The sequence below is a fragment of the Chlorocebus sabaeus genome, chromosome 20 (assembly GCF_047675955.1).
Source record: "Chlorocebus sabaeus isolate Y175 chromosome 20, mChlSab1.0.hap1, whole genome shotgun sequence".
NCBI classification, from domain to species: Eukaryota; Metazoa; Chordata; class Mammalia; order Primates; family Cercopithecidae; genus Chlorocebus; species Chlorocebus sabaeus.
In genome coordinates, this window is record NC_132923.1 from 121843463 (window position 1) to 121870099 (window position 26637).

Consider the following 26637-nt stretch of genomic DNA (forward strand, 5'->3'; position numbering starts at 1 on the left):
GCCCTATGATTCCAGGTCCGAATCCCTGGAACCTGTGGGTGTGACCGTACGGGGCAAAAGGAGCTTGGCAAATATGATTTAAGTTCAGGATTTCGAGATGCGGTGTTATCCTGCATTATCTGGGTGGACCCAACGTCATCACATGGCTTCTTATAAGAAGGTGACAGAGGGAGGTTTGACCACAGACAGGGGGAAGGTGATGTGATGGAAGGAGAGAGACCGGAAGATGCCACGGCTTTGAAGATGGAGGCAGGGCCACGAGCCAAGGAATGCAAGGAATGAAGCTCTAGAGGCTGAAGGCGGCCAGGAAACGGATGCCGCCCTAGAGCCTCCGGAAGGAACTTTAACCCGGTGAAACCGAATTAATCCTGAACGCTAAGAGAATACTGTGTTGTTTTAAGCCACTCTCTTGTGGTCATTTGTTACAATAGTCACAGGAAGCCATAGCTTCGTACAGGGATGTGGGGGTGGTGGGGGTGGGCTGGGAAAAGGCAGTGCTCCTCCGGGGAAGTGCTGAGCTTACTTGGGCTGGAGTAGATGATGGCAGAGGGAGGAGCAGATGGTGGAGGAGGCGTGGAAGGGTGAGGTCAAGCTGTGACAGGCCTGCAACCATCACCTTGAGAGAGGAAACTTGATTTAAACATGACTGAAAGGTGCCCAGTGGGTCCCCATCTTATAGATGAGGCAGTGGCGTTCTGAGACGCGGGCCTGCCCGACGCCACACAGCAGGCCAGTGGCTGAGCCAAGACTAATTGGTGTGACTCAGGGTCTGAGTCACTATTCTAGCAGCCGGCAGAACAGTGAAGTGGCCTGATGAAGAGTGTTGTGTGTGTGTGTGTGTGTGTGTTTGCAGAAAAATAACTGGGCTGCATTCGAGAGGCTGGAGCTGGCAGGGCTTCTTTGCTGCAGCACTGCTGATAGGTCCGGCCATATTGCTGGTATTGCACTGCTGACATTGTTGAGTCTTTGCCGTGCGGGCTGTCTTAGGCATTGTGGGATGGTTAGTAGCATCCCTGGTCTCTACCCACTGGATGCCACGGGCACCCCCACTCACCCCACCCCAGTTGTGACAACCAAAAATGTCACCAGACGATCCTGGATGTTGCCGGTGATAAGCTCCCCTCCTCCGAGTGAGAGGCAGGGAGCTCTGCTAAGGGCCCAAGAGATGCCTAGGAATTCAGTGCTGATCCTCTAACCGAGGGTGGGAGAAGCGAGGATGAGAGGAAGAAAGGGAAAGCATTTCAAAGCGGTAGAATGGTGGCCTCGCCATCAGACAGGAGAGAGACAGGGTGGGGTTGGGGTGGGCTGTGGCAGGGGGAGAGGAGCCCCCAGGCTGTTTCAGACATGCTGAATTGGAGGCACGGGCGGGACTTGAGGGAGGGATGGTCAGCGGAGAGCTGGACATGCTGACTGGCAAGGCCGGCCCAGCCCAGCCCATCCAGGGTTCTCATGTGAATGAAGAAAGAGGCCCCCTTCTTCCTGGTGGCCATGGCCCCTGGCCAGGGACCCCACCTGCTGCCTCGGCTGGACTCCCTGCACCATCTTCCCAGCATCTTCAAAAAAGAGAACGAAGAGTGTTGGGCAGGTCAGAGACACAGTCCCCGAGAGGGTGGTGGCCCAGTCAGTGCTGCAGGGGGCCCACGTCAGTTACTTGGCAGAAAGGCCAAGAAGTTGGCAGTGAAGACCGAGGGTGCAACATGCTTCTTAAAGATCACAGGTGAAGACAGGAGTAAGGGCAATTGAAAAGGAGCAAAAGAAGCGATGGATTCCAGAGAAGAATGATTTTTTCAGGATGGTAGAGCCATCTTGAAGTGCCCCTTCGATGGCAAAGGGAAGGAACTAAGAGGAAAAGAAAGGCCGCAGACGCCAAAGAAAGAAGAATTTTGTGCACAAGGTCCCTGGGAAGGAGAGGAAAGGGGAGACAGGGAAGGGTATGTGCTGCATCTAGGAGGAAGACCTCGTGGGGATGATGGAGGGAAGGAATAAAAGATGGACACAGAGAGAGAAAGGAAGCGAGGAGAACATGCTTGTGCATGGGGCAATGCACCATTTGGAGGATTTCCAGCACAGAAATGTGAGAACAGCAATATTATAATAATAGCACACCTCCTGTATGCCAGTGCTATGCCAAGAGTCTGATACATCTTTCTAATCATGATAAACAACCTGGCAAGGAAGTGTGTTCATATTTATAGGTGAAACAACAGAAGCTCCCCAAGGTTAAGCTACAGAGCTGGTAAGTGGTAAATCAGAATTCAGACCTAGGTCTGTCACTCTCTTTTCAAAGGGTTTGGAGGCTTGAGAGTACAGGGTTTGGGTTGGTGCATTGGGGAGCTGCATTGCAAGGATACCAAGATGGCGGAGGAGGTGAGATGGCTGGGCTGACATTGGCTTGGCCCATTGGACCTGGTGAATACAGACATCTGTGGAGGCTCTGTTGGGATAAGTCTGGGATTTTGCTTGGCTGCAATGTGTGACCCAGCAACCAAAGGAGAAGGATGAAATCATAGTTGGGATCTGAGGAGGACTAAGGGGTGAGGGAGTTGAGGATGCTGAAGGGGAGGCCAGTATTTGATCACGTTTCTATTTCTAGATGAGATGACTAACTAATCATAATGGGATTTTGCTCTTTGGGGAAAGCAACAAGTCTTTCTTATACTTCTGTTTACAAAAGTTATATATGTTGCTCATAAAAATCCAAATGTTGCAGAAATTCATAATGTGGGAAGTGTTTGCTGCTGTGTCTTCATGTTCTGCATGGTGGCTGGCACACAGGGACCCTCAACGAACAGTTGTTGAACAACTGAATGGAAGTCAAGGTCCAATGCAATCCCACCCTGCTGCGATAATACTCCTAACAGTTTGATGTCTTTTTCTCAAGGTTGTTCTTTTGCTCAGATACTGACATCTAAAAAAAATAAAAGCACACTAAGCATATTGTATTGCAACTTGCTTTCTTTTCATTTAAAGACACAGTGTATCTTGGATATCTCAGTGGTTTGCCATGCATGCAAGAAAAGTCCTTTGTTTGTAACAAAGTCTTGCAGAAATAGACACAAACGATGGAGCTTGCAGAGAAAAATGTAAAAAGTCCTTTCCTTCCCTTATCAGAGGAACCCTGAGAAACCAGGCAGGAGGAGTATTCAGCTGACTTTCAAGGTGCCACTTAAACATTCTTATCCTCCCAGCTGAACCACAAAGCAAATCCTCCACCCTTACGAACACACTGGACCCCACCAGGCCTCACCTTGTGGGTTACATATGACATCTCACACAAACACTGCAAGTTGTTTCCCTGACGTTTAGCCCACCTGGATTCCTCTGGGGGACTCGTTTCAGGACTTACGTCCTAGTTTGTGACGTGTGTTTTATCTCTTAGGAGGATGTTCTAAGAGGCAGGTAGCCCAGTGGTCAAGAGCAGGCAGTTTGAGGTTGGAGGGGTGTGGACTGGGTTGCAGCTTGGTCACCTGGCAGTCGGGACACCAGAGCCACTGTCACGACTCTAAGGAGGAGGCCTCTAGAAAGGGCTGTTGGCTTCAACCCAATTGAGGGCTCACAGCTAAGGAAACCCCATTTGCTGCTAAATGGAGACAGGGCAGAGGCTCCAAAGGATGTCACCTGGGTGCAAGTAAACCAGGCTATGCGGCCCACATGCCTGCCTGGCTGGTGGCTACCCATGTTTAGGTCAGATTAAGTCAACAAGTATTGGAGGCTGACGATGACAGCAGCCCCCACCGAGTATGAGCTGCCTGTGACCAGAGCTGCCATGCGTGTACCCCCATCACTCAGTCCTCATATGCCCCTAAGAGACTGGATGGCCATTTCATGAGCAAGTAAATGGAGACACAGCCACATCACGTAACTGCCCACATAGCTAGTAGGTGCACAGCTGAAATTCAGGCCTTGGCAGTAGGTCCCCAGTGTCCCAGCTTGGAATATTACTGTGATTCAGATGGGGCTTTCTATGGTTATGGCTCAGGGTAGGAATCAGATGCAGTTTACCTTAGGGAAAGACAACTCTCAGCTCTGTCGCTGCCCGAGCCGATGACAGCACCCATTCTCGAGGGACTGGGCACGTGCCTGGTACCTTGGTGCATCTTCAGAGGAAGTGTGTATGTGTGTAGGGGGTGGGGGTGAAGGGGCAGGGATCATAGGGAAGACACAAGGGTTAGGGTCACGAAGACCTCCGTTTGAGTCCCAGCCCTAATGTACTAGCTGTGTGACCCCAGGCAACTTTTTAACATTACTGTGTCTCAGTTTCTTTACTTTTAAAATGCAGGCTGGGCGCTGTGGCTCACGCCTTATAATCCCAGCACTTTGGGAGTTGAGTGGGTTGCTTGAGCCCATGAATTTGAGACCAGCCTGGGCAACATGGCGAAACTTCATCTCTACAAAAAAACACAAAAATTAGGTGGCATGGTAGCACATGCCTGTAGTTCCAGCTACTTGGGAGGCTGAAGTGGGAGGATCACTTGAGCCTGGGAGGTGGAGGTTGCAATGAGCTGAAATCATGCCACTGCACTCCAGTCTGGGCAACAGAGCAAGACTTTCACTCAAAAAAAAAAAAAAAAAAGATAAATAAAATAAAGATGGTAATCATACCTGCCTCCCTGGGTAGGTGGGAGGATAAAAGTACACAATACGTGTGAAACACCTAACACAGTGCTAAGCCCCCAGGAGGAGTTAACAACCCGTGCTTTCTACCCTTCTCTTAGGAGCCAGACACGCAGGCGGCTCCTGGGAGTGTACGGGATGGCGACGAATAGACTGGGGACTCCCTGTCAGACTCTGTAATGTGAAGTGCCTCGAATCACCTTATCCTGGTGGAGTAATCAGAAAACCAGCTTTGAGCCAGTTACCTCTTTTCTAAAATGAAGATAATGGGCAAATTATTAACTCATAGAGTTATTGTGAGGATGAAATGAGATCATGTATAAAAAATGCTGAGAACCGTATCTAGAATACAAGTCCTCAGTGATGGATGACTGTCATTGTCACCATAATCACCGTCATCACCGTCATCATCACCTTCCTCCTTCCTCCTCTTCCCTCCCCCTCCCCATCCTTCCTCCTCATCTTCCTCTTCCCGATCCTCCTCCTGGACTAACTCTGGGCTAGGAATTAGGTACAAGAGTAGAGAATATGGGGCATACTCTAGCTCACCCTGTTCTTTCAGTCTTTTGGGCGCTTGACGTAATATTGCTTGTACTGGAAGAGAAAATGCCTTTTACCATCCACTTCCTCTTCTGCTGAGTGGACAAAAGATATGCCCTGCTTACTAACCTTTCTGTTATTCTCCATTCTTTTAGTTGTAATCACAGAATATGTAGCCAGCAAACCACCGTTTCCCCAACGAGTGTTCCGTGGAACATCATTCCAAGAGGTTAGTTGGGGGTGGGGGTGGGGGTAAGGTCATCAAGAAAGGGGACCAGTAGTTGGGAAATACTGTTTTCTTTATCCCCTTCTTGTTGACCCAGGGTGCGTGTTAACCAGGGAGGGATTCTGCAGAGACCTGCTTAATGTCCTTCAAATCTCACGACTCTATGAAATCAGAATGAAATGGCTGGTCTGAGGAATGCTGCCTAAAATCAGTCTTCCTTAGCTTTTCTGGAATTACTGGCCTGAAAGCTGAACTTTACAATCTGCATTTATTTATTTATTTATTTATTTATTTATTTATAGACAGGTTCTCACTGTGTCACACAGGCTGCAGTGCAGTGGCATAATCATAGCTCACTGCAGCCTCGAAATCTTAGCCTCAAGGGATCCTCCTGGCTCAGCCTCATGAGTAGCTGGGACTACAGGCCTGTGCCACCATGCCTGGCTAATTTATTATTATTTTTATTTTTTTGGAGATGAGGGGTTTCACGACGTTGCCCAGGTTGGTCTTGAACTTCTAGCTTTAAATGATCCTCCTGCCTCAGCCTCCTATGTTGCTGGGATCACAGGCATGAGCCACTACAACTGACAGCAACCCACATTTCTTAACAGTAATATATGCCTAGATTTATGGACTCAGTCTAGATGACTAAAATGGTCTTGGGAGTGGGAAGGGGACAGTGCACACGTAGCTTGGCTCTGTGATTACCAGGATGGAAATCAGGGTCTTTGTTTTAGTTCCGGTCTTGAAGAACAACGAGAACTCTGCTCCATGTTTTACCTCATTTCAAGTAAGCTCACGACTCTGCCTTGATTGCAAGAACAGTAACACTCTCTGCTATATGATGAGGGGAAGGTTCCTACGTAAAAATTAATGTTGGTTTTGCTTTTGCTTTTTAAGAACGTTACCCCACCTTCTGGATACTTTGGAAGCATCCTGCGGGGGATGTTGAAGTGCCAGGGTTGAAAATCACTCCTCTATTCTTATTCATTGTGGAAAGAATATAAAACTGATGTAGGCTCTCCGGAGGGTGATTTGGCAAGGAGAAGCAACAAGCTTCAAAATGTTGGAGTTCCTTAAGGTGCAGCCCTGGGCTCTTTCCCTTCTCTCTCATTAATTTCATGTCAGTCATGAGCTTCCATGAAATCAGGCAAAACATGGAGCAAAGTTCTCCGGCTGTTCTTCAAGATTGAAAATAAATAATCTTCCTAAGTGATACCATTTACATCTGTAGCCTTAATCTTCCTTCCTGCTTTGCTTCCTGCCTGCTTGCCTCCCTTCCTGCTTTCCCTCCTGCCTTCCTTCCTGCCTTCCTGTCTTCTACCCATCCATTCATCCACCCACAGACCCACCTATCCTTCTATCCACCCACCCTTCCTCCCATCCATCCATTCACCCACCCACCCACACTTCCATCCATCCTTTCATCCATCCAACCATCCATCCATCCATCCATCCACCCCCCCACCCCCCCACCCATCCTTCCATCCATCCTTTCTTCCATCCATCCATCCATCCATCCATCCATCCATCCATCCACCTACCCACCCACCCTTCCATCCATCCTTTCTTCCATCCATCCGTCCATCCATCCATCTATACTTCCTTCCCATCCATTCCTCCATCCCACAGATATGTATTAGGCCCCTGCTGTGTAGCACGTGCTCTCTGGGTGCTGGGGATACATCATTATTATCTATCCCGACAAGACACCCGGGTAAACAGCTGTCTCTTGGGCATCTCATCTCAGATGTCTCACAGGCACCTTACACTCCTCTTCCCTCTCAAACCAGGGCCTCATCTTGCATTCCTTGCTCTGAGTTTTAGTGAAGAAATCACATCCGTCTTTTACACACACCAGAAACCAAGAGGTCCTGTTGACTCTCCTCTATCACCTTCCTTCCAACCATCTCCAGTCCTACCACTGAGGCCTGCTGATTTACCTCTTACTCGCTCCTGAATCTGAATCTTCTCTTTCTCCATCCCCACCCTGCCCTAGGACGGCCTTGTCATCTCTTATGGCAGCCTCCCAAGTGGCTCCTGGGGCACCACGCTGCCCACCCTCCAGGACGTTGTCCGCCTGCCACCAAGATGATTGTCTCAGAATGCAAGCTTGTCCAGCTTCTTACTTAAGCCCTTTCACAGGCTTCTCTCTGCCCTTAGAATAAAGCTTCTTACCAGGGCCCTGCAAGAACCCACATCATGGCCCTGGGAAGCTCCCTGGCCAGCCTGCCCGGCCTCGTGCCCATTTCTGTTAGCCCCTTGTGCTCTCCATGCTCCCCCTGCCACCACACTGCTCCTGTGCTCAGAATGCTCTCTCTCCCTTCTTTGGCAAACAACTCCTATGCATCCTGCAGATGCCCTGCTCTCCCTGACCAGATTGAACCCTGCACTGCATAGCAGCGGTCACCACTCAGCTTTCATGTTTGAGTGATTTTCCCATTAATGCCCACCTCATCCTTCCCCCTGAGATCATAAGCTCTTTGAGGGCCCAGTATTTTATTATAAAAAATTTCAAATGTATGGTCATATTGGAAGAATTTTACAGTGAACCACATACGCACGACCTGATTCTACCTGTTCCTGACCCCGTTATGTCTGCCCTGCACAGCATGTGGCGTCTAGTAAGCAAGCATGCAATCAACCTTTGTTGAAAGAAAGTGGTTCATGCCTTTCCACTTCTAGGAAAATAAAGATAATATAAGCAGGTATATGTGCAACAGTGTTCATCTCAGCATGATTTATGAGTGTGAAAAACTGGAAATCACCTAAGTGCCCATGATAGGGGATTGTCTAAAACAATGGCACATCCCACACAATGGAATCAGTAACCGCCGTCAGTCACAGCGATGATGTAGGTCTGTGTCTACTGACATGGATGATGTACCATTAGGAACAAACCAAAGAAAATTGGGGGTAATGTGACACTATTTTTTTGTAAAATTAAAAGTCAATAAACATTCAGTAATGCCTGTTGTATGCCAGGTACTGTTCCAAGTACTTTCCATGTATTCATGCATTTTAATGATCACAACAGCCCTAAAGGGTGGGTACTCCCTATTAGCCTCATTTTACAGATACGGAAACTGAGGCATAGACAGGGTCAGTGCCTAGAATCACGTGGCTATTTCCACGGGAAAATGCCTTGGAAGTTAAACAGCGTAATGAGACTTTGCATAATTTTGATTTAAATTTCCTTTTGCCTCTGTTTCGTTTCATTTGTCTTCAGTTATCATGTCTCACTTGTGCATTTTTTTTTTTTTTAATGGAAAATTACGCCTCAAGCAGAGAAGCAGGGGGTTCTGGAGAAAGGAGCAGACTTGGCCAGATACCCAGGAAGACTTCCTCAACAGATGTCCCATCATGCTGAGATTCAACACGACATTTTAGAGTCATGCGACCATGCGAGAAAAAAAGACCCAGTAACCTTTGTCAGCGCTGGAGGGCAGGATCCCAAGGTCCCGGAGGAGCTGCTCCACCTCCTCCAGCCAGGACAGGGCATGCCTCAGGACGTCCAGCACCACCTTCTGGAGCCCTGAGACAGGTGGGCTAACCTGGAGGTGCTGAAGAAGGTCGACCTCCTTCTTCAGGTCACTGGTGCAACAGGACATTTTCATGCAAGCCTGCAAAGAGGTGAGATCATGAGGAGCTCAGGCCCTGTGGCCAGAAATAGGCCCTGACACGAACCTTCGAGGAACATTGACTCTGCAATGAAGCAGGCAGCGCCACATATTGGCCGCCTTGGGAGGGCTCAGTTTTTTCTTTTTAAAAATTTTTATGTTTTGACTGTTTTTTTTTTTTTTTTTAAATACTCTAATTTGGACTTTTGATGGTCAAAGTGAACCTACTGTTAGGTATATGAAACCCCAAAGCCAAAGTGCCATCAACAGTTTGGCTGCAATGAGAAGCAAATGTGGCTACTTCTTTTTTCCATTCATCAGAATTCCTGCCAAGATCAACACACAAGCTGGTCGGAAAGCGTGGTTTCCTGATTTGAAAGGGTGCTGACAAGCCAGCATTTGCACGAACTCCCCGAACAGGAGCTGCTGATTTCCAGAGAAAGCAGAAGCCACCGCCTGCTCGGATAAGCCATGCCCCAGGGTGGGGGCCGCAGGGCTGTGGCCAAGTCCTCTGGTCCCTGCTCCTCCAGAGTCAAAGGCAATGGTGTGGTAACCGCCTTTTGTGTCTGAGCCAAAAAAAAGAAATGCAAATAAAAAGCAGGAATGTTTCTTTGGTTTCTCTGGAAATAACATGGGGGCTACTTAAAAAAAAGTCTTTTTGGTTGGGGATGCAGGCCGCTCAAAGTCAGTATTTGAAGATGCTCAAGCATCTTTTTTGGACACGCCAAGTTCTCCTGGGAGGCATTTTTTGAGGCCCTTTGTTTTTTCTTCTCCAACAAGAGGAAAAAGTGGACAGAAAAGCCAAGCATTTCTGCCTAACTTGCTCCAAAAAAGCTGGGCAATTTCCCAAGTAAGCAGCACAAACATTAGACAAAGCGACCATTTGTGGACAGCGTAAGGAGGGGCCACCTGGCAGCTGTCCAGCGACGTCCTCAGCTTCTCGATGTTCTCGGTGGTCTCCTCCTGCTTGGAGTTGCTCAGCTGGGTTTCTTTCTGTAGGGTCCACTTTTTCTGCTGAAAATTGATGTTGTCCTCAGTGACCTGGGCAATTTTCTCTATTAACTGGTGAGAAAAAGAAAAAGAAAAAAAAAGATGCAACATACAGGGACGGGGGGCTCTGGGGGACGGGGAATGGGAGAGGGGAGAGATGCAACGTAAGTCCCTGTCTCAGCACGGGAGGACGGAGGCCCTGATATGTCTCGGCAATGGCTGTCAAGGGGGACGTCGGTCCTATCACCAGGGAATGAATCCCGGAATCACAGACGGTTCTCTTTTTCTTTTTTTTTTTGGGGGGGGATGGAGTTTCACTCTTGTTGCCCAGGCTGGAGTGCAATGGTTTGATCTTGGCTCACCGCAACCTCTGCCTCCCAGGTTCAAGCGATTCTCCTGCCTCGGCCTCTGAAGTAGCTGGGATTACAGCCATGCGCCACCACACCCAGCTAACTTTGTATTTTTAATAGAGATGGGGGTTTTACCACGTTGGTCAGGCTGGTTTCGAACTCCCAACCTGAGGAGATCCGCCCGCCTTGGCCTCCCAATGTGCTGGGATTACAGGCGTGAGCCACCACACCCGGCTGATCAAAGATTATTTTTAAGATCCAAAGGCCTGTCTTGTGGCCCTGAGTTTGTTCCAGATTCTTCTGTGTTGTATAGGGAGTCAGAACACTGAGCCTGATATTATGGGCTCATAAGCAGCAGGTCAGGTTCTTCCACGCCCACTAAAAGCAGCCCACGGCACATTTTCCCATCTGTACTTTGACACAGGGGGCTAGAAAGTGTAGTGGAAGAACAGCAAGGTAATCATTACAGCCAGACGTCCGCCCTCACTGCCACTGTCAACTTTTCTCCTCTGAAGGAACGCGCCAGAACGCCTTGGCTGTGGGGAGGCGGCTCCCTTCCTCCCAGTGCTAATGGAGGCTAAACATGCAGTCTGGAGACCAGAAGTAAGCCCCAATGGTTTAATTTGATTTTCACAGACACATTTCAAGGGAGTTTTAACTGGCTTTTACTTTAAAAGCCAGGAAATCCCATAAAATCAAAACAAATCTTTATGGTGTAGCAACAGTGTGAAAAATATGCCACCAACAAAAACAGAAACATATGCTCCCAGGGTCTGGAATCCAGATCCCCGAAGAAGAAGAAGAGGAAAGTGAAGGAGCCACGTGGCAGGGACGGCAGACTAACCTGTTGGTCGGTGACGGGCTTGTCTGGGAACGGCTTTGCCCGTCCATAGGTGGCCTTGATGACTTGACTTCTGAAGTGCTCCAGCTGCAGCAGAAAGGGGGCAACAGTGTCAGGGGGGCAGTGGGGGCTGGCAAGCGGGGGCAGCGTAGCCATGGCAGGGTGCGGGAAACACCACTTAGCAGGGTTTGCATGCCTGAATGACCATTCCGCGTTATCAGAATGTTCACTGCTCACGGGGAGTGGCGGTACCCACAGAAGAAAGGAGAACAGCAGGCTTTAATTACTTTTTAGGCACGCCTGCCTAACCCGAACGATGCCTGTGGTCAGTGCACACACATATCTCAAGCCCTCAGAAGAGCCTCTTGCTGCCAATTATCCAATGGGAAGTCTGGGGCCGGGAGCGCTGTTCCATAATTGCTATGGTGGCACCAGACTGTGAAATAAATATTGAGGCTGTCAGTCCAAGTAAATTGTGTAGTCAGTAAGGAAGCTTGGCGAGAGGAGAATGTTCTCCCTTTCTCCATTTCGTGCCTGAGCCCATAAGCGTCCTGAAGACTGTCCCCATTGTGTTCATCTCGGTATCCCTGGAGCCCACTACAGTGCCTGGTGTAGAGGAGACACTCAAACACCCAGCTCACCTTTGTTGGATGCCTGTACACAGAAACATCAGCTAAAGCCAAGGGCCTCTACTTCTAGCGGCTTTCACTGAGCCCCTCCTGGGTGCTAGTGTTTTCGGGTTAAGGCTGATGAAATAGCAGTTAACATTAAGTCCGGGCTTACAGAATCACAAGTCCAAGGTATCCCGATTCCATCAGAAGTTAGAGGTAAAAAGGAGCCCGACTTTCTCTGGGAATTTACCAACATGGCAGCCCCTGGCGTGAGTCTCCAGTTCCCTGGCAAAATGTGGTTATTAAAGGTTCCAAAGCAGAGCCTTGAAGGGACCAAAAGGGCTACTGTGTCAACCAAAAAGTCAAGGGGGCCCAAGACACAGGTATTTACTGAATAGGGGAAGTTCTAATGGGAAATGTCTTAGGGACATCTCTGCAGTGACCCTGCCAGGAGAAGACCAGGTGACATGAGGTTCTCAAAGCCATCCTCTGGTTTCATGGCCAAGGGGAGGGTCCCAGCTCACCCAAAGAATTGATTGTGTAGAGGAGGCCCTGTGAATGATGGCCCCCCATTGCCATCAGGGGCTCCCCATAGGAATGGCTGTCCAGGACCATTGGGAGGGAGAGGTCATCTTAGACATGGCCTTGGGCCTGGGGTCACTTGGCTGGGGAAGGGCAGACTGTTGGACAGGAGCACGGCCTTGGAGATACAGGAGCGGGAAGATGCTGGGAGGCAGAGACAGGGCTTGTGCTTTCTCTTGAGTCTAGATCTGGACCAGTCTCAGGACCTCCAGGGCTCCTCCCAGATGACCTCTGCCCAGAGCTGGAACAAGAATCTTGGCCCTTGGGCAAAAAGCACAGGTCAGGCCCTCAAATCAGGTTTGTGTTGGGGGCAAGGTTGAGGGTAGCCAATGTGCACAGGGAGAGGCCCAGACGGGCAGGTTCTCTGCCCTTGATAAGGGGCTGGCACCCCCACAGGAGAAATGGTGCTGGGGGTGACAGTGGTGAATATTTGAATTTTAGGGTGCAGGGACAAAGGCCTGGTCACACTGCCTGGTAAGGCTTAGATGGTAGAAAATACAAGGGCTTTGGGAACTGAGCTGGGTGGTTTGGAGGGATCCTGGCTTTTAACCTTTCTTGGTAGTTCACCGACCCTCCTGAGAACCCAGTGGGACACATGAGGAGCCCTCCTTACCAGTAATAAAAATACACACACACACACACACACACACACACGTGCGCACACAAACCATTCTGTGGATCCCCTGGAGCCATGGTTTCCAGGAGAGGGACCCCTGTGGAGCAATCTAGGGTGGGCGGTCCCTGGGGGGCCGCATTCCTGAGGGTCACATGCCCTCCCATCTTGGTTTCCTGTTTGCCTTCCCTTAGTCCTCGGTAAACTCTCGTCTGCACATTCTGGCCCTCATGACTGTGTCACATGTGCCAGGAAGGGCCACCGGCAATTTCAGGCCCCAGCATCAGAGATAACGTCACCTCCAGATCAGGTCGGAGCGGCTCACCCGCAGCCGGGAGTTTCTCCATCCAGCATGCACTTTGGACACTCTGGGGTTTTACCTTATTAAGAAAAGTGGCATTTCCTTATAGACACTGACTGCAATGTCTGCTGGGGCCCGAGGGGAAGAAAGATTGTGGTAAATGTCAGGACTAAAAACATTAGGGAGAAAATGCTAGAGACACCACTGGGGGCAAGGGGCTCGGTTAACTGGGGGCAGGCATGGAGCCGGGATTGGCTGCCTGGTCCGAGTCTCAGGTCCTTGTAAACTATTCCAGTGGGAGGCCTCCCAGCAGCAGAAACCTGTTTAGCGATGTCCACGGGGGTGGGGAGCTGCAGACAGCCTCTGCTCATGAGATAAATGGGAGAATTAATAATGCACGTCTGTCCTTCTACCTTGGGCGTCCTCCTCTCTCACCCCCACTGGCTGCTTGGGTGCAATCACTGGGGAGCGTGGGCCAATGAGGGGGCTCTGGAACATGCCTACCTGACCTACTGCCCTCTCCAAATTGATTTTAATGAGGCTCTCTCTGTTCCCCATTTCTTGCAGCTGAAGCAATTTCCTTCTGGAATCCTCCTGAAGCTTCTCTTCAACCTGAAATGACGATGAAAGCGAGTGCTTGCTGCTAATGTGATCATAATGCACTCTGGGGAAATTCCTCTAGGACGTCTAATGGCCGTGGGGGGTCCCAGAGGGGTCGGCACAGCTGGAGCCCACATGGCAGGGGTCACAGGCGTGCATGGGGTGGAGGCAGGCTCGGGGGACACTGTCTGTTGGGGGAAAGGGCCGGGCTCTGCACCCTGGGCTCAATGTTTGTCCTACCCCAGGCTCTAATCCCAGCTCGGTCCCTAACAAGCTGTATGATCTCAGCAAAGTCATTTCACTGCTCCGTGATTCAGCGTCCTTATCTGTCAAACGGGGTGATGCTAGTTCCCTCTTGGCAGTTATTGTGGGGATTTTAAAAAGCTTGGAATAGTGACAGCGCCTTGTAAGGGCTCTATAAGCCCTTATGTTGTAACGTAGAACAGGTGGATGATAGTAGCCACCATTCAGCGTCATCCTAACACCATAAGGAACCACTGCCCATCGTGGGTACTTGGTAAATGTTACTGCTGGGTTTATTATCCTGTTTATTGTTACCACTTCTAGCACACTGGATGGCTAGTAAAGAATCGTAGCCGGCAAAAGGCGGCCCATTTCCGCCTCCCGCTTGCTTGGGTAATGGGTAACGCGAGGTGAGTTTGGGTGTGCTCGGTGCTGCCCTCTGCTGTCCATTACGGACCCTGCAGCTGCTCAGTTCATACCTAAACCATGAATGAACCTTTTGGGCATCTGCTGAGCCAGGGCTCAGGCACTCCTAGGAAATGAGACAAACTCTCCTAGATGAGAGGATTTTGTTCTGAAACAACCTCACAAGTGGTTTATTAGGGGGCTAGAGAGGAGTCACATACATTTCATGTAAAACACCCAGAGCAACCTGTAAAGCTTTCTTCTGAGTGGCAAGGGGCAGCCAGTCCCCAGTGAGCTGTTTCCCGGGAAGGCCGGCTAAGCTCTCTGGGCCTCAGTTTCCTCACCTACATCCTCTCAGGTGTAAACATACCCCGACTTCTGTTTCAGAGGACGTTTTTCAAATGCTGCAAAAGCAGAGGCTGTCCTGGGCTCTGTTCTGGCTCCTCCTCTCAATGTATGGCCTCCCTGCCCCCTCCCCAGCTCTGGCAGTCCTGTTCCTCATATCACTGCCACACAGCAGACCCTTGGCATCGGCTGTCAGAGGTTTATTTATTGAGCTCCTCCCCTGTGCATGGTGATATGGTTTGATGGTGTCTCAACCCAAATCTCAACTTCAATTGTATCTCCCAGAATTCCCAAGTGTTGTGGGAGGGACCCAGGGGGAGGTAACTGAATCATGGGGGCCGGACTTTGCCGTGCTATTCTCGTGATGGTGAATACGTCTCCCGAAATTGATGGGTTTATCAGGGGTTTCCACTTTTGTTTCTTCCTCCTTTTTCCCTTGCCACTGCCATGTAAGAAGTGCCTTTCTGCCATGATTCGGAGGCCTCCCCAGCCATGTGGAACTGTAAATCCAATTAAACCTCTTTTTCTTCCCAGTTTCGGGTGTGTCTTTATCAGCAGTGTGAAAATGGACTAATACACATGGTCTCAGGCTAGGCCCTGAGCACCTTTGGCCGTGATACCTGGCCTCCTTGCCTCTAATTTATTTCCTTCCAGAACATCCTTTATGGTCCTGTGAGAAGGCTGCCAAGCGGTGGGGCAGCACCGTCTGGCAGAACTTTCTGCAATGATGAAATGTGCTAACTCTGTGCTGTCAAATAGGGTGGCCACTGGTCACATCTGGCTACTGAGCACTTGAAGTGGGGCTCATGTGACTGAGGAACTGAATTTTGTGTTATATTTAATTTCACCTAAATGGCCACACGTGGCTAGTGGCTGTGCCACTGTAACTGGAGTCAGACAGGCCTGGCTTCCCCCAGTCTTGGCTTTGCCACTTACTGACTGTGTGCCTTTGGGTAGTGACTTGACTCTGTGCTTTGACTTCCTCATCTGTAAAACAGGAATCTTGAAAAGCTCCAATATATTTTAAAAAATAAAATAAATTGGGCATAATAATTTCTAGGTCCGAGTTGTTGTGAGGATGAAAAGAGATGAAATGTTCGGCATAATGCCAAGTCCATGTGGCTATCATTTTCACCATTATTATTAATCACAAATTTAATCATATTAGTTCCCTGTTCAAGAGCCTCAGTAGCTCCTCACTGCCGAGGTCGTCTACAGCCCAAGCTCCAAAACTAATTAAAAACAGCAAGCCGAAGATTCAAGCCCACATGTACCCCAATAAGATAAATAAAAACGAATTCACACCTAGATACATCCTAATAAAACTGCTGTAAGTCAAAGGAAAAGAAACATTTAAAAAATCCAGAATATAAAAAGACTATATAATGATGCAATAGTTAGGTTATAGCTTACTTCTCTCTTTTTTTTTTCTGTCGTTTTTTTGAGACGGAGTCTCACTCTGTTGCCCAGGATGGAGTGCAGTGGCACTATTTCAGCTCACTACAACCTCTGCCTCTCGGGTTCAAGTGATTCTCCTGCCTCAGACTCCCGAGTAGCTGAGATTACAGGCATGCACCACCACGCCCGGCTAATTTTCGTATTTTTAGTAGAGATGGGTTTCACCATGTTGGCCAGCATGATCTCGAACTCCTGACCTCGTGATCTGCCCGCCTTGGCCTCCCAAAGTGCTGGGATTACAGGCACGAGCCACTGCACCCAGCTAGGTTATAGCTTACTTCTAAATAGAAATAATCGGCACCAAAAGACAATGGAATGATAGAATTACTGTCATCTATAACATGCTGAAAGAAAACAATTGCCAGTGCAGAATTCAATACCTAGTCAAAATATGTTTCACGAATGAAAGATAAACATAGAAATTTTCAGACACATGCACATGTATACACACACATGCATGCACACACACATGCACACACACACTCCTGAGAGAATATGACACCAGCAGAGCCATGCTGAAGGAAAACACTAAAGAATGTTCTTCAGGCTGAAGAAAAATGATCTAGCAGGATGATCAGAAATGTAGAAAACACATAATAGTAATGTGCAGATATGGATGTTGACTATAGAAAAATACTAATAATGTCTTTTGGAGTTTCAAATATAGAGAGAAGTTTAGAAAATGAAAACAATGGCATATAAGTCTGGATGGGGTAAGTGAAGTTAAAGTGTCAATGTCTAAGTCATTGTGTTAACAAGAAGAAGGATATAATTATTGATGAATATTGAATTTTGGTAAGTTGAAAATGCATATTGTAAAATTTAGAATAATCACTAAGACAGTAAAAGAGTTAAAAACTCACTAAATATTAGATTTTGGTAAGTCATGAATGCATGCGATTGTCTTATGATTACTAAAAGACGAGTAAAAGAGAGAAAATTTCCAAGCTAATACAGGGAAAAAGGGAATGATAAAAAACTGTTAACTCAAAAGAAGGGAAGAATGGGGAAAAAAAGAACATACCATAAGTAGTACACCTGGCCCTGAGCAAGAAGATAAATTTAAATCCCAATATACCAGCAATTATACTAAATATATTTGGACTGAAAGACAAAGATGGCGCAACTGTACAAAACTTATGTGCTATTCACATGAGATACACATTGTAAAATAAAGATTGACATAAAAAGTGTGAAAAAGACAGTCTGTGAAAACTCGAATCAAAAGAAAGCTAGGTTAGCCGATGGAGTTACCTTATGACAAAGACTTTAAGGGAAAAATATCTCTAGCAATGAAGAGGAACACCTTGTGATGGCCAAATATTTGATTCGATAGGAAGTAATGAAATGGTAAATATATATGCATCTACTAACACAGCCTCAAAATATATAAAGCAAAGATTGACAATATTAAAAAAAGAAAGACAAATCCATGATCATGATAGGATCTTTAAACAACGTGCCTCTCTCAGTGGCTGACAAAACACACAGACAAAAAAAAAAAAATCAACAAGAATATTTAAGTTTTGAGCATTATTGGTAAGCTTCATTTAATGTCCATATATAGAATACTAAACCCAATGACTGCAGGATGCATATTCTTTTCAAGTGTACATGTGGAACTGCAGTCGGCCACACGCAGGTCATAAAACAAGTCTCAATTAATATCAGAAGATTGAAGTTACACGGAAGATGTTCTCCGACCACAGTGGAATTAAGCTAAAAATCAGTAACAAAAAAAGGTAAGCAGAAAACCCTCATATATTTAGAAATTAGGAAATAAGCTTCATAGTAACCAGTGGGTGAAAGAAGAAATCACAATGGGGATTTGGAAAATATTTTGATCTGAATAATAATGAAAATACTATATACTAAGACTTGTGGAATGCAGCCAAAGCCTTGCTTAGAGAAAAACTGATAGCCCAGAGAGCATTTTGACTCCATGTTCATGACTACAACTATTTAAAAGAAAAATATACCATAGCAAATTCATTTTCATTTCATTTTCATTATTTTCTAGAGCAAAGTTCATTAAACCAATTGTTTAACAGATTCCTAAATGTTTCCATTTTTACTTTAGTCTCCTGAAATTATTTTTATCTGGATCAGTTCTTTTGTAGGTAAATTATACAATTATGATTTGATTCATCTATAAGTTTTTCTGGACCCTATCAAATATTTACCAATCACAGGTCTGTTACTGTGGGTTTTATTTTGTAGTTCTCATTTCTACCATGTCCATTTTCCCCAGATTATATTTTGCAAATCTAACTTTTTCAAGAATATTTGATTTTTTTTAAGTGATTATTTTAATTTTTTGTAGAGACAAGGTCTCACTATGTTGGCCAGGCTGGTCCTGAACTCCTGGCCTAAAGCAACCCTCCTGCCTCGGCCTCCAAAGTGCTGGGATTACAGGCGTGAGCTACTGCACCTGAACAAGAATATTTGATTTTTCTCTTAAGTTTTAATCGATAAATAAATTTTACTCTGTGTAGTTTTACCTGTTGATTTTAATTTTGTGTTAATTATTTCTGCCAATTCTAGTTATGTCTGGCCAACTTTTGCAGGCTTCAGTACTATCCATAAGATGTGATTCTAGTGTAGTATACATTTCAGTTTGTGAGGTTTTAATGATTTGACCTCTGGTGACTATACTCACATTCATATTAAATAAAACTGGAGAAAAACTAGATTATTTGCTTTTATTTCTCAGATCATCCCTGTGAACCTCCCTTCACAGAGAATTCCTCTGCCTTTTAGATTTGTTCTTAAAATATTCTCAGTTGTGGCTGGGCATGGTGTCTCAGCCTGTAATCTCAGCACTTTTGGAGGCCGAGGCAGGAAGACTGCTTGAGGCCCGGAGGACCAGCCTGGGCAACATAGTGAATCTCTATCTTTATTTATTTAAAACAAATTCTCAATGACAACCATCTTCTAATCAAATAAAGTAGATGATTCAAATGGAAAGAAATACATTCTGTCCACACTGCTCAGGACTCTTAAGGATATTTTCAGGTGATCCATCTGTCTTGGTCTCCCAAAGTGCTGGGATTACAGGTGTAAGCTACCATGCCGGCTTTAATTTAAATTTAAATAGCCATGCACAGTTAGTGGCTACTGTGATGGATAGCACACGTAGGGAGTACGCAATACAATTTTTTCCCCAGGATGGGAAGGGACATTAAAATAATTAAGCACCACTAAACTCTAAACCGGGATTGGGAGGCTGGAGGTGGGTCTCATTACCAAAAAGCAAGAAACAGTTTTAGAAGGCAGTGAGGAGTAGTGGGGTCACTCACAGGGGCCTTAGAGTCAGACCAACCTGGGTTCAAGTCCTGCTACAGCTGCATTATGGAGTGAACTTGGTCCCTTTCCCTGTGTGAGCCTCAGTTTTCTCAGCTGTAAGAAGGGTTAATACCAGCATAGGCCACTTAGAGTGGGGAGCTACTGCCCACACTGCTCTCTGGGCCTGTCGTCCACTACGTACCTTGCTCTTTTCTCTCAGAGTCCTAGAGATCACGCTTTGTTCAGTACAACTCTTCCTCAGCTCCGCCCTGAGCTTCTTCATTTCTTTCTCCATGTCTTGGATTTGCTGAAAAAGTTTCAACAACAGAGGAGTGAACCTCCCTGATGGGGGCAGGAGCTGCCTTCTCGGCCGAGAGGTCTGAGCCCTCGCCACCCCTGGCACCCCATCCATTAAGGTGGAAACCTTGTCTGGTATCAGTTTGTTTAACTCCTTCTTCCAGAGGAAGGTTTTACATCTCTCAGCAAAATAGACTTTATTTTTCAACGGATACATTAAAAGTTCTGGATAAAGCAAATTAGTTTCTTTTGGAAATCAGTACAGCTCCTGGATTAAGGACTACAGGACATCCACCAACTCACTAGAAACCCTGCTCTTGGGGTATATTTTTTAGTTCAACCTAAAGGACCAGCTGTTTGGAAGACTCAACAGGCAAGGTCTAGAAGAACGGAACAATGAAATGTTTCTTTTTTGTTTGAGGCAGAGTGTAAAATGTTCCTGGCCTGGAGGAATGGCGCCAGCATGGGGAAGAGCGAGTTGGGAGAAGCTGAGCTCCCCAACAAGTGGAAAACGCACACCTGGTGATGTGCGGGGTGGATTTGGAGGGTGTGAGGAATATATCTCCTTCGACTTTTAATGGTCCTATTTTCATTGTATTTACTTTTATGGCGTTACCTTCTATATGAGGCAAATAGTGTGTGTGTGTGTGTGTGTAAGACAGTCTTGCTCTGGTGTTACCTTCTATATGAGGCAAATAGTGTGTGTGTGTGTGACAGTCTCGCTCTGTCGCCCAGGCTGGAGTACAGTGGTGCGATCTTGGCTCACTGCAATCTCTGCCTCCCGGGTTCCATCAATTCTCCTGTCTCAGCCTCCCAAGCAAGCAACTGGGATTACAGGCACACGCCGTCATGCCCAGCTAATTTTTTTTTTTTTGTATTTTAGTAGAGATGGGGTTTCACCGTGTTCCCCAGGCTGTCTAGAACCTCTGAGCTCAGGCAATCCACCCACCTTGGCCTCCCAAAGTGCTAGGATTACAGGTGTGAGCCACCACTCCCCGCCTTGTTTTGTTTTTACAAGTGGGTGTTAAATGGTGGTGTTTAAATAAAAATACTTCAGCAAGTGTCAACAATGGTGCCTGTGGCTAGGATAAAACTTAGGACAGTGGAACACACGTTTGGGAGTCACAGGTCGGGGTGGGGCAGGGGACCATGTGGTGGCCAGCTGGCCAGCCTCCTGTCCCTGTCCCGGGTCTCAACCCCAACCTGACCCCAGGGGAAACCCTTGAGGGAGCTAGAGCCAACTGCCCAGGGAATCCTGGGGCCCCTTCACCCATCTCTTTCTTGCAGAAGCAGCAGATCAAAGAGCGATGAGACTGTTAAGCAAGCACAGGGCCCCAGAGCTTCGTGCTTAGTGATGGCCCAGGATCCCACCAAGAACCTGAAAGTCAAACTCTGGTTTTTCTGGTGGTAGCTACGAAAGAGGAAGCTCAACTCACAGTTTTGCAGAGTTCTAACTCTTTCTCCTGGGCTTCCCTGAGCTCCCTGTGAGCATCTTCCTGTTTCAACTCTTCCTTTAGCACCGAGCACTGTGGAGAAAAGGGCGACAGAGAAAGAGACTGAGGTTGGCCAGGTAGGGTTGTAGGGGTAAGGAGGGGCTCCAAGGCCCCGTGTGAGCCCCTGAGAGCATTTCCTGCTGTTTCCATCCAGTCAAAGGCATCCTATGGTGTCTGACAGGCACACAGGATCCCGCAGCCGTTCCTGGTTCTCCACTCAGGGAATCAGAGGAATAAGCCACTACTGTCATCTTCAAAAGCCAGCAATCTGAACCATAAGGAAAGTCCAGCTTTGGAGAGTCTGTGCTGAGGAATGAACGCTGATGTCCTCGGAGGGCCACTAGCGAGCTTGGAGGCTCTTAGTGCCCTATGCAATTTACGCCTCCAAGACACCACTGCGCTGGGAGCGGCGGTGGAAATGGAGCAGCCGTTCCGGGGGGCAATTTGGCAACAGGCATTAAGAACATAAACAACGGGCCTCCTTTTTGACCCAGAAATTCTGCTTTAGGAATGTATAAGGACAATGGTCGGGCAAATCAGCACGTCTGTGGGTTCAGGGATGTTTTTGAGAGTATTGTTAGCCATAGTGAACAAAAAGGAAATACCCGGCCGGGCGCAGTGGCTCACGCCTGTCATCCCAGCACTTTGGGAGGCTGAGGCGGGTGGATCATGAGGTCAGGAGATGGAGACCATCCTGGCTAACACGGTGAAACCCCATCTCTACTAAAAATACAAAAACTTAGCCGGGCGTGGTGGCGGGCGCCTGTAGTCCCAGCTACTCGGGAGGCTGAGGCAGGAGAATGGTGTGAACCCGGGAGGCGGAGCTTGTAGTGAGCCGAGGTTGTGCCACCGCACTCCAGCCTGGCAGAGTGAGACAGAGCGAGACTTCATCTCAAAAACAAAAACAAAAACAAACAAACAAAAAAGGAAACACCCATGTCCGATAACACAGGGGCTGTTTGATTCCACTGTGCGCAGACAAGAGAATTATGATGGAGCTTTAGAGACCCATGAGAAAAGCTCTTATCCATGTGGGGAAACAGTGATTGTTTAAAGTTTAAAAAATGTGTATAGTGTAAATTTGTTGTTATATATCTGTTACAGAGGTGTTTTCTTCCAGGTAATTTTAGAAACAAAACAGGAGGAATATGTACTCAAGTACTGACAGATTTCTTGGGGTGGCATTTCTCTTCTCTCTTTAACTTTGCTTTCCAGTTTTATCTACATTTTATTCTAAAATTAACACAGCACATGTAATTTGAAGAATAAAGACAGTCATTTCGGATGTTCACATGAGCAATACCCTTGGTCACAAGGAGCTGACGTGCTGATAAGTGCCAGGTGCAGCCTGGAGAAGAAGGCAGACCTGTTCCAAGGTCCACGGGGAAGGGAAATGGGGACGCAAGTAACCCAAATGCACTTTGTGGGTAGAAGAGCCCCGGAGGTGCTGTTTCTCCATATTCTTCCTACCTAACGTCACCTCTACATCCCGACACACACCCACACACCCCACGCACCTCACACACACCTCCACCACACCCACACCACACACATCCACACACCCCACGCACCCCACACACACCTCCACCACACCCACACCCCACACATCCACACACCCCACACCCCCACCATACCCACACCCCACACATCCACACACCCCCGCACCCACACACCCCACGCACCCCACACACACCCCCACCACACCCACACCACACCCACACATCCACACACCCCACGCACCCCACACACACCCCCACCACACCCACACCATACCCACACATCCACACACCTCACGCACCCCACATACACCTCCACCACACCCACACCCCACACATCCACACACCCCACATATACCCCACACATCCACACACCCCACACACACCCCACACCCCCACCATACCCACACCCCACACATCCACACACCCCAGGCACCCCACAAACATCCCACACCACATCCACACCATACCCACGCACCCACACACCCCACGCACCCCACACACACCCCACACCACACCCACACATCCACACACCCCACGCACCCCACACACACCCCCACCACACCCACACCCACACATCCACACACCCCACGCACCCCACACACACCCCCACCACACCTACACTCCACACATCCACACACCCCACGCACCCCACAAACATCCCACACCACATACACACCACACCCATGCACCCACACACCCCACACACCCTACACACACCCCACACCACACACTCCACGCACCCCACACACACCCCCACCCCACACATCCACACACCCCACGCACCTCACACACACCCCACAACACACCCACACACCCACACCCCACGCACCCCACACACCCCACACCACATCCACACCACACCCACACACCCACACCCCACACACCCCACACACCCCACACCACACCCACACATCCACACACCTCATGCACCCCACACACCCCCCACCACACCCACACCCCACACATCCACACACCCCACGCACCTCACACACACCCCACACCACACCCACACCACATCACACATCCACACACCCCACGAACCCACACATACCCACACCACACCCACACCCCACACATCCACACACCCCACACGTACCCCCACACATCCACACACCCCACATGCACCCCCACAACACACCCACACACCCACATATCCACACACCCCCACACCACCCACACATCCACACACCCCACATACCCCACACGCACCCCCACACCACCCCACCACCCACACACCCACACACCCCACGCACCCCACACACACCCCCACACCACACCCACACCACATCCACACACATCCACACACCCCGCGCACCCCACTCGCACCCCACCACACCCACACACCACACATCCACACACCCCATGCACCCCACACACACCCCCAAACCACACCCCACACATCCACACACCCCATGCACCCTACACATACCCCCACACCCACACATACCCCCTTACCACACCCACACATCCACACACCACACCCACACATTCACACACCCCACACGCACCCCCACCCCCCCCACACACCCCCCACACCACACCCACACACCCACACCACACCCACACACCCACACACCCCACACACCCACACACTCCACGTACCCACACACCCACACATCCACTCACCCCATGCACCCACACACCACACTCCCACGCACCCACACACCCACACATCCACACACCCCATGCACCCACACACCCACACATTGACATACTCCACACACTCCACATGCACCCCCACACCACACCCACACATCCACATATCCACACCCACATCCCACATGCACCCCCACACCACACCCACACTCCACACCCACACATTCACACACCCACACACCACACGCACCCCACATTCACCCCACCACACCCACACACCCACACATCCACACACCCCATGTACCCACAAACCCACACATCCACATACCCCACACACCCCACACGCACCCCCACACCACACCCACACACCACACCCACACATCCACACATCCACACCCACATACCCCACATGCACCCCCACACCACACCCACACTCCACACCCACACATCCACACACCCACACACCCCATGCACCCCACACTCACCCCACCACACCCACATACCCACATATCCACACACCCCATGCACCCACACACCCACACATCCACACACCCCACATGCACCCCCACATCACACCCCCACACCACACCCACACATCCACACATCCACACCCACACACCCCACATGCACCCCCACACCACACCCACACTCCACACCCACACATGCACACACCCACACACCCCACACTCACCCCACCACACCCACACACCCACACATCCACACGCCCCACACACCCCCCACACCACACCCACACACCCACAGCCACACATCCACACATCCACACATCTACACACCCCACGTACCCCACATGTACTCCCACACCACACCCACACACCACACCCACACATCCACACCCCCATGCACCCCACACGCACCCTCACCCACTCACCTAGACACATCCACACCCCCACACCCATACACCTGCACACCACACCCACACACCCATACACACCTACACACACCCACACCCACACACACCCATACACCCCCACACACCACACCCCCACAGGCCCATACACACACACCCACACCACACCTCCACACCCACATACACCCACACACACCCTCACTCACACTTTCACCTACACACACCCACACCCCCCCACACACACACACTCCACACCTGAAACAGCGACAACACAGGTAATCCAGGCGGTGACCCTGCTCGGGAGACGGATGCAGAGGGCTTGTCGAGGCGGGCTAACCAGGCGCAGAGGCAGAAGCGCACAATGAAAACCGGCCTCTCACTTCTCAAAACTGATTTTGTTATTTCCGTTTCGCTGATGACAAAGGGGAGGCCACATCAGTTACAACAAAAGCCCACTCTGGGCTTGGACCCTGTCTGTGTGCCCCCGGGGCTCCTGTCCTGCCTTTCCCCAGCTCCAGTTGAGGCACTGCAGTCGGCGCCACAGGTCACTTCTGCTGCTTCGTCCTTGGACCCCCAGATCCACTCCACCTGGGTGCCCGTGCAGACTTGGCGAACTCATCAGGCATACCTGAGATGAAAGCTGTTAGGTTTTACCTTGACTCACCGAAACAGACACATCTCACAAATACTGAGAAATCCTATAGGTTCAGGATTCTAAAGTCAGAGCGTTGAGGTAAATTTTGAAAATAGTCAATATTATTATTATTATTATTAGAGATGGAGTTTCACTCTTGTTGCCCAGGCTGGAGTGCAACGGCGTGATCTCAGCTCACCGCAACTTCTGCCTCCCTGGTTCAAGTGATTCTCCTGCCTCAGCCTCCCAAGTAGGTGGGATTACAGGCGCCCGGCTAATTTTTGTTACTTTTAGCAGAGACGGATTTTCACCATGTTGGTCAGGCTGACCTCAAACTCCTGATCTCGTGTGATCCACCCACCTCGGCCTCCCAAAAGTGCTGGGATTACAGGCATGAGCCACCATGCCTGGCCTCAAAATTACTTTTAAACAGCCCTTGACTTGCCTACCAGGTTCACTACAAAGAGAATATTCTTACGCACACTATAAAGTCTAAGGGAAGAAATGAAAGTCTGTCTAACTGCACTTGGATCTGCAAACATTCTGCTTCGAAGGTGCCTGTGCAAACCAGTGGTGACTGGGATGAGGTGCAGCCCACCGTGTCCTCTTTTGCATGCAGTGATTCT

The 26637-nt window shown here is 49.0% G+C and overlaps 1 protein-coding gene across 10 annotated transcripts in view; it reads right to left on the reverse strand.

The window, feature by feature from the left end:
- The window catches only part of FHAD1 (forkhead associated phosphopeptide binding domain 1), a 159551-nt gene that overhangs the window by 59618 nt on the left and 73296 nt on the right, over positions 1-26637 (reverse strand). For 9 of the 10 annotated variants that reach the window (XR_012089780.1, XR_012089779.1, XR_005235736.2 and 6 more), the window contains 6 exons: positions 21358-21447; positions 19827-19931; positions 13793-13900; positions 11185-11268; positions 9910-10062; positions 8808-9003 (listed from right to left, as the gene is read on the reverse strand). Coding sequence is in view for 4 of the 10 variants with exons in the window: in XM_037985011.2 (XP_037840939.2) it covers positions 8808-9003; positions 9910-10062; positions 11185-11268; positions 13793-13900; positions 19827-19931; positions 21358-21447 (736 nt within the window). In the remaining 6 variants the exon portion in view is untranslated. The remainder of the gene's footprint in view (positions 1-8807; positions 9004-9909; positions 10063-11184; positions 11269-13792; positions 13901-19826; positions 19932-21357; positions 21448-26637) is intronic. The other variant, XR_012089778.1, reaches the window with a different exon arrangement.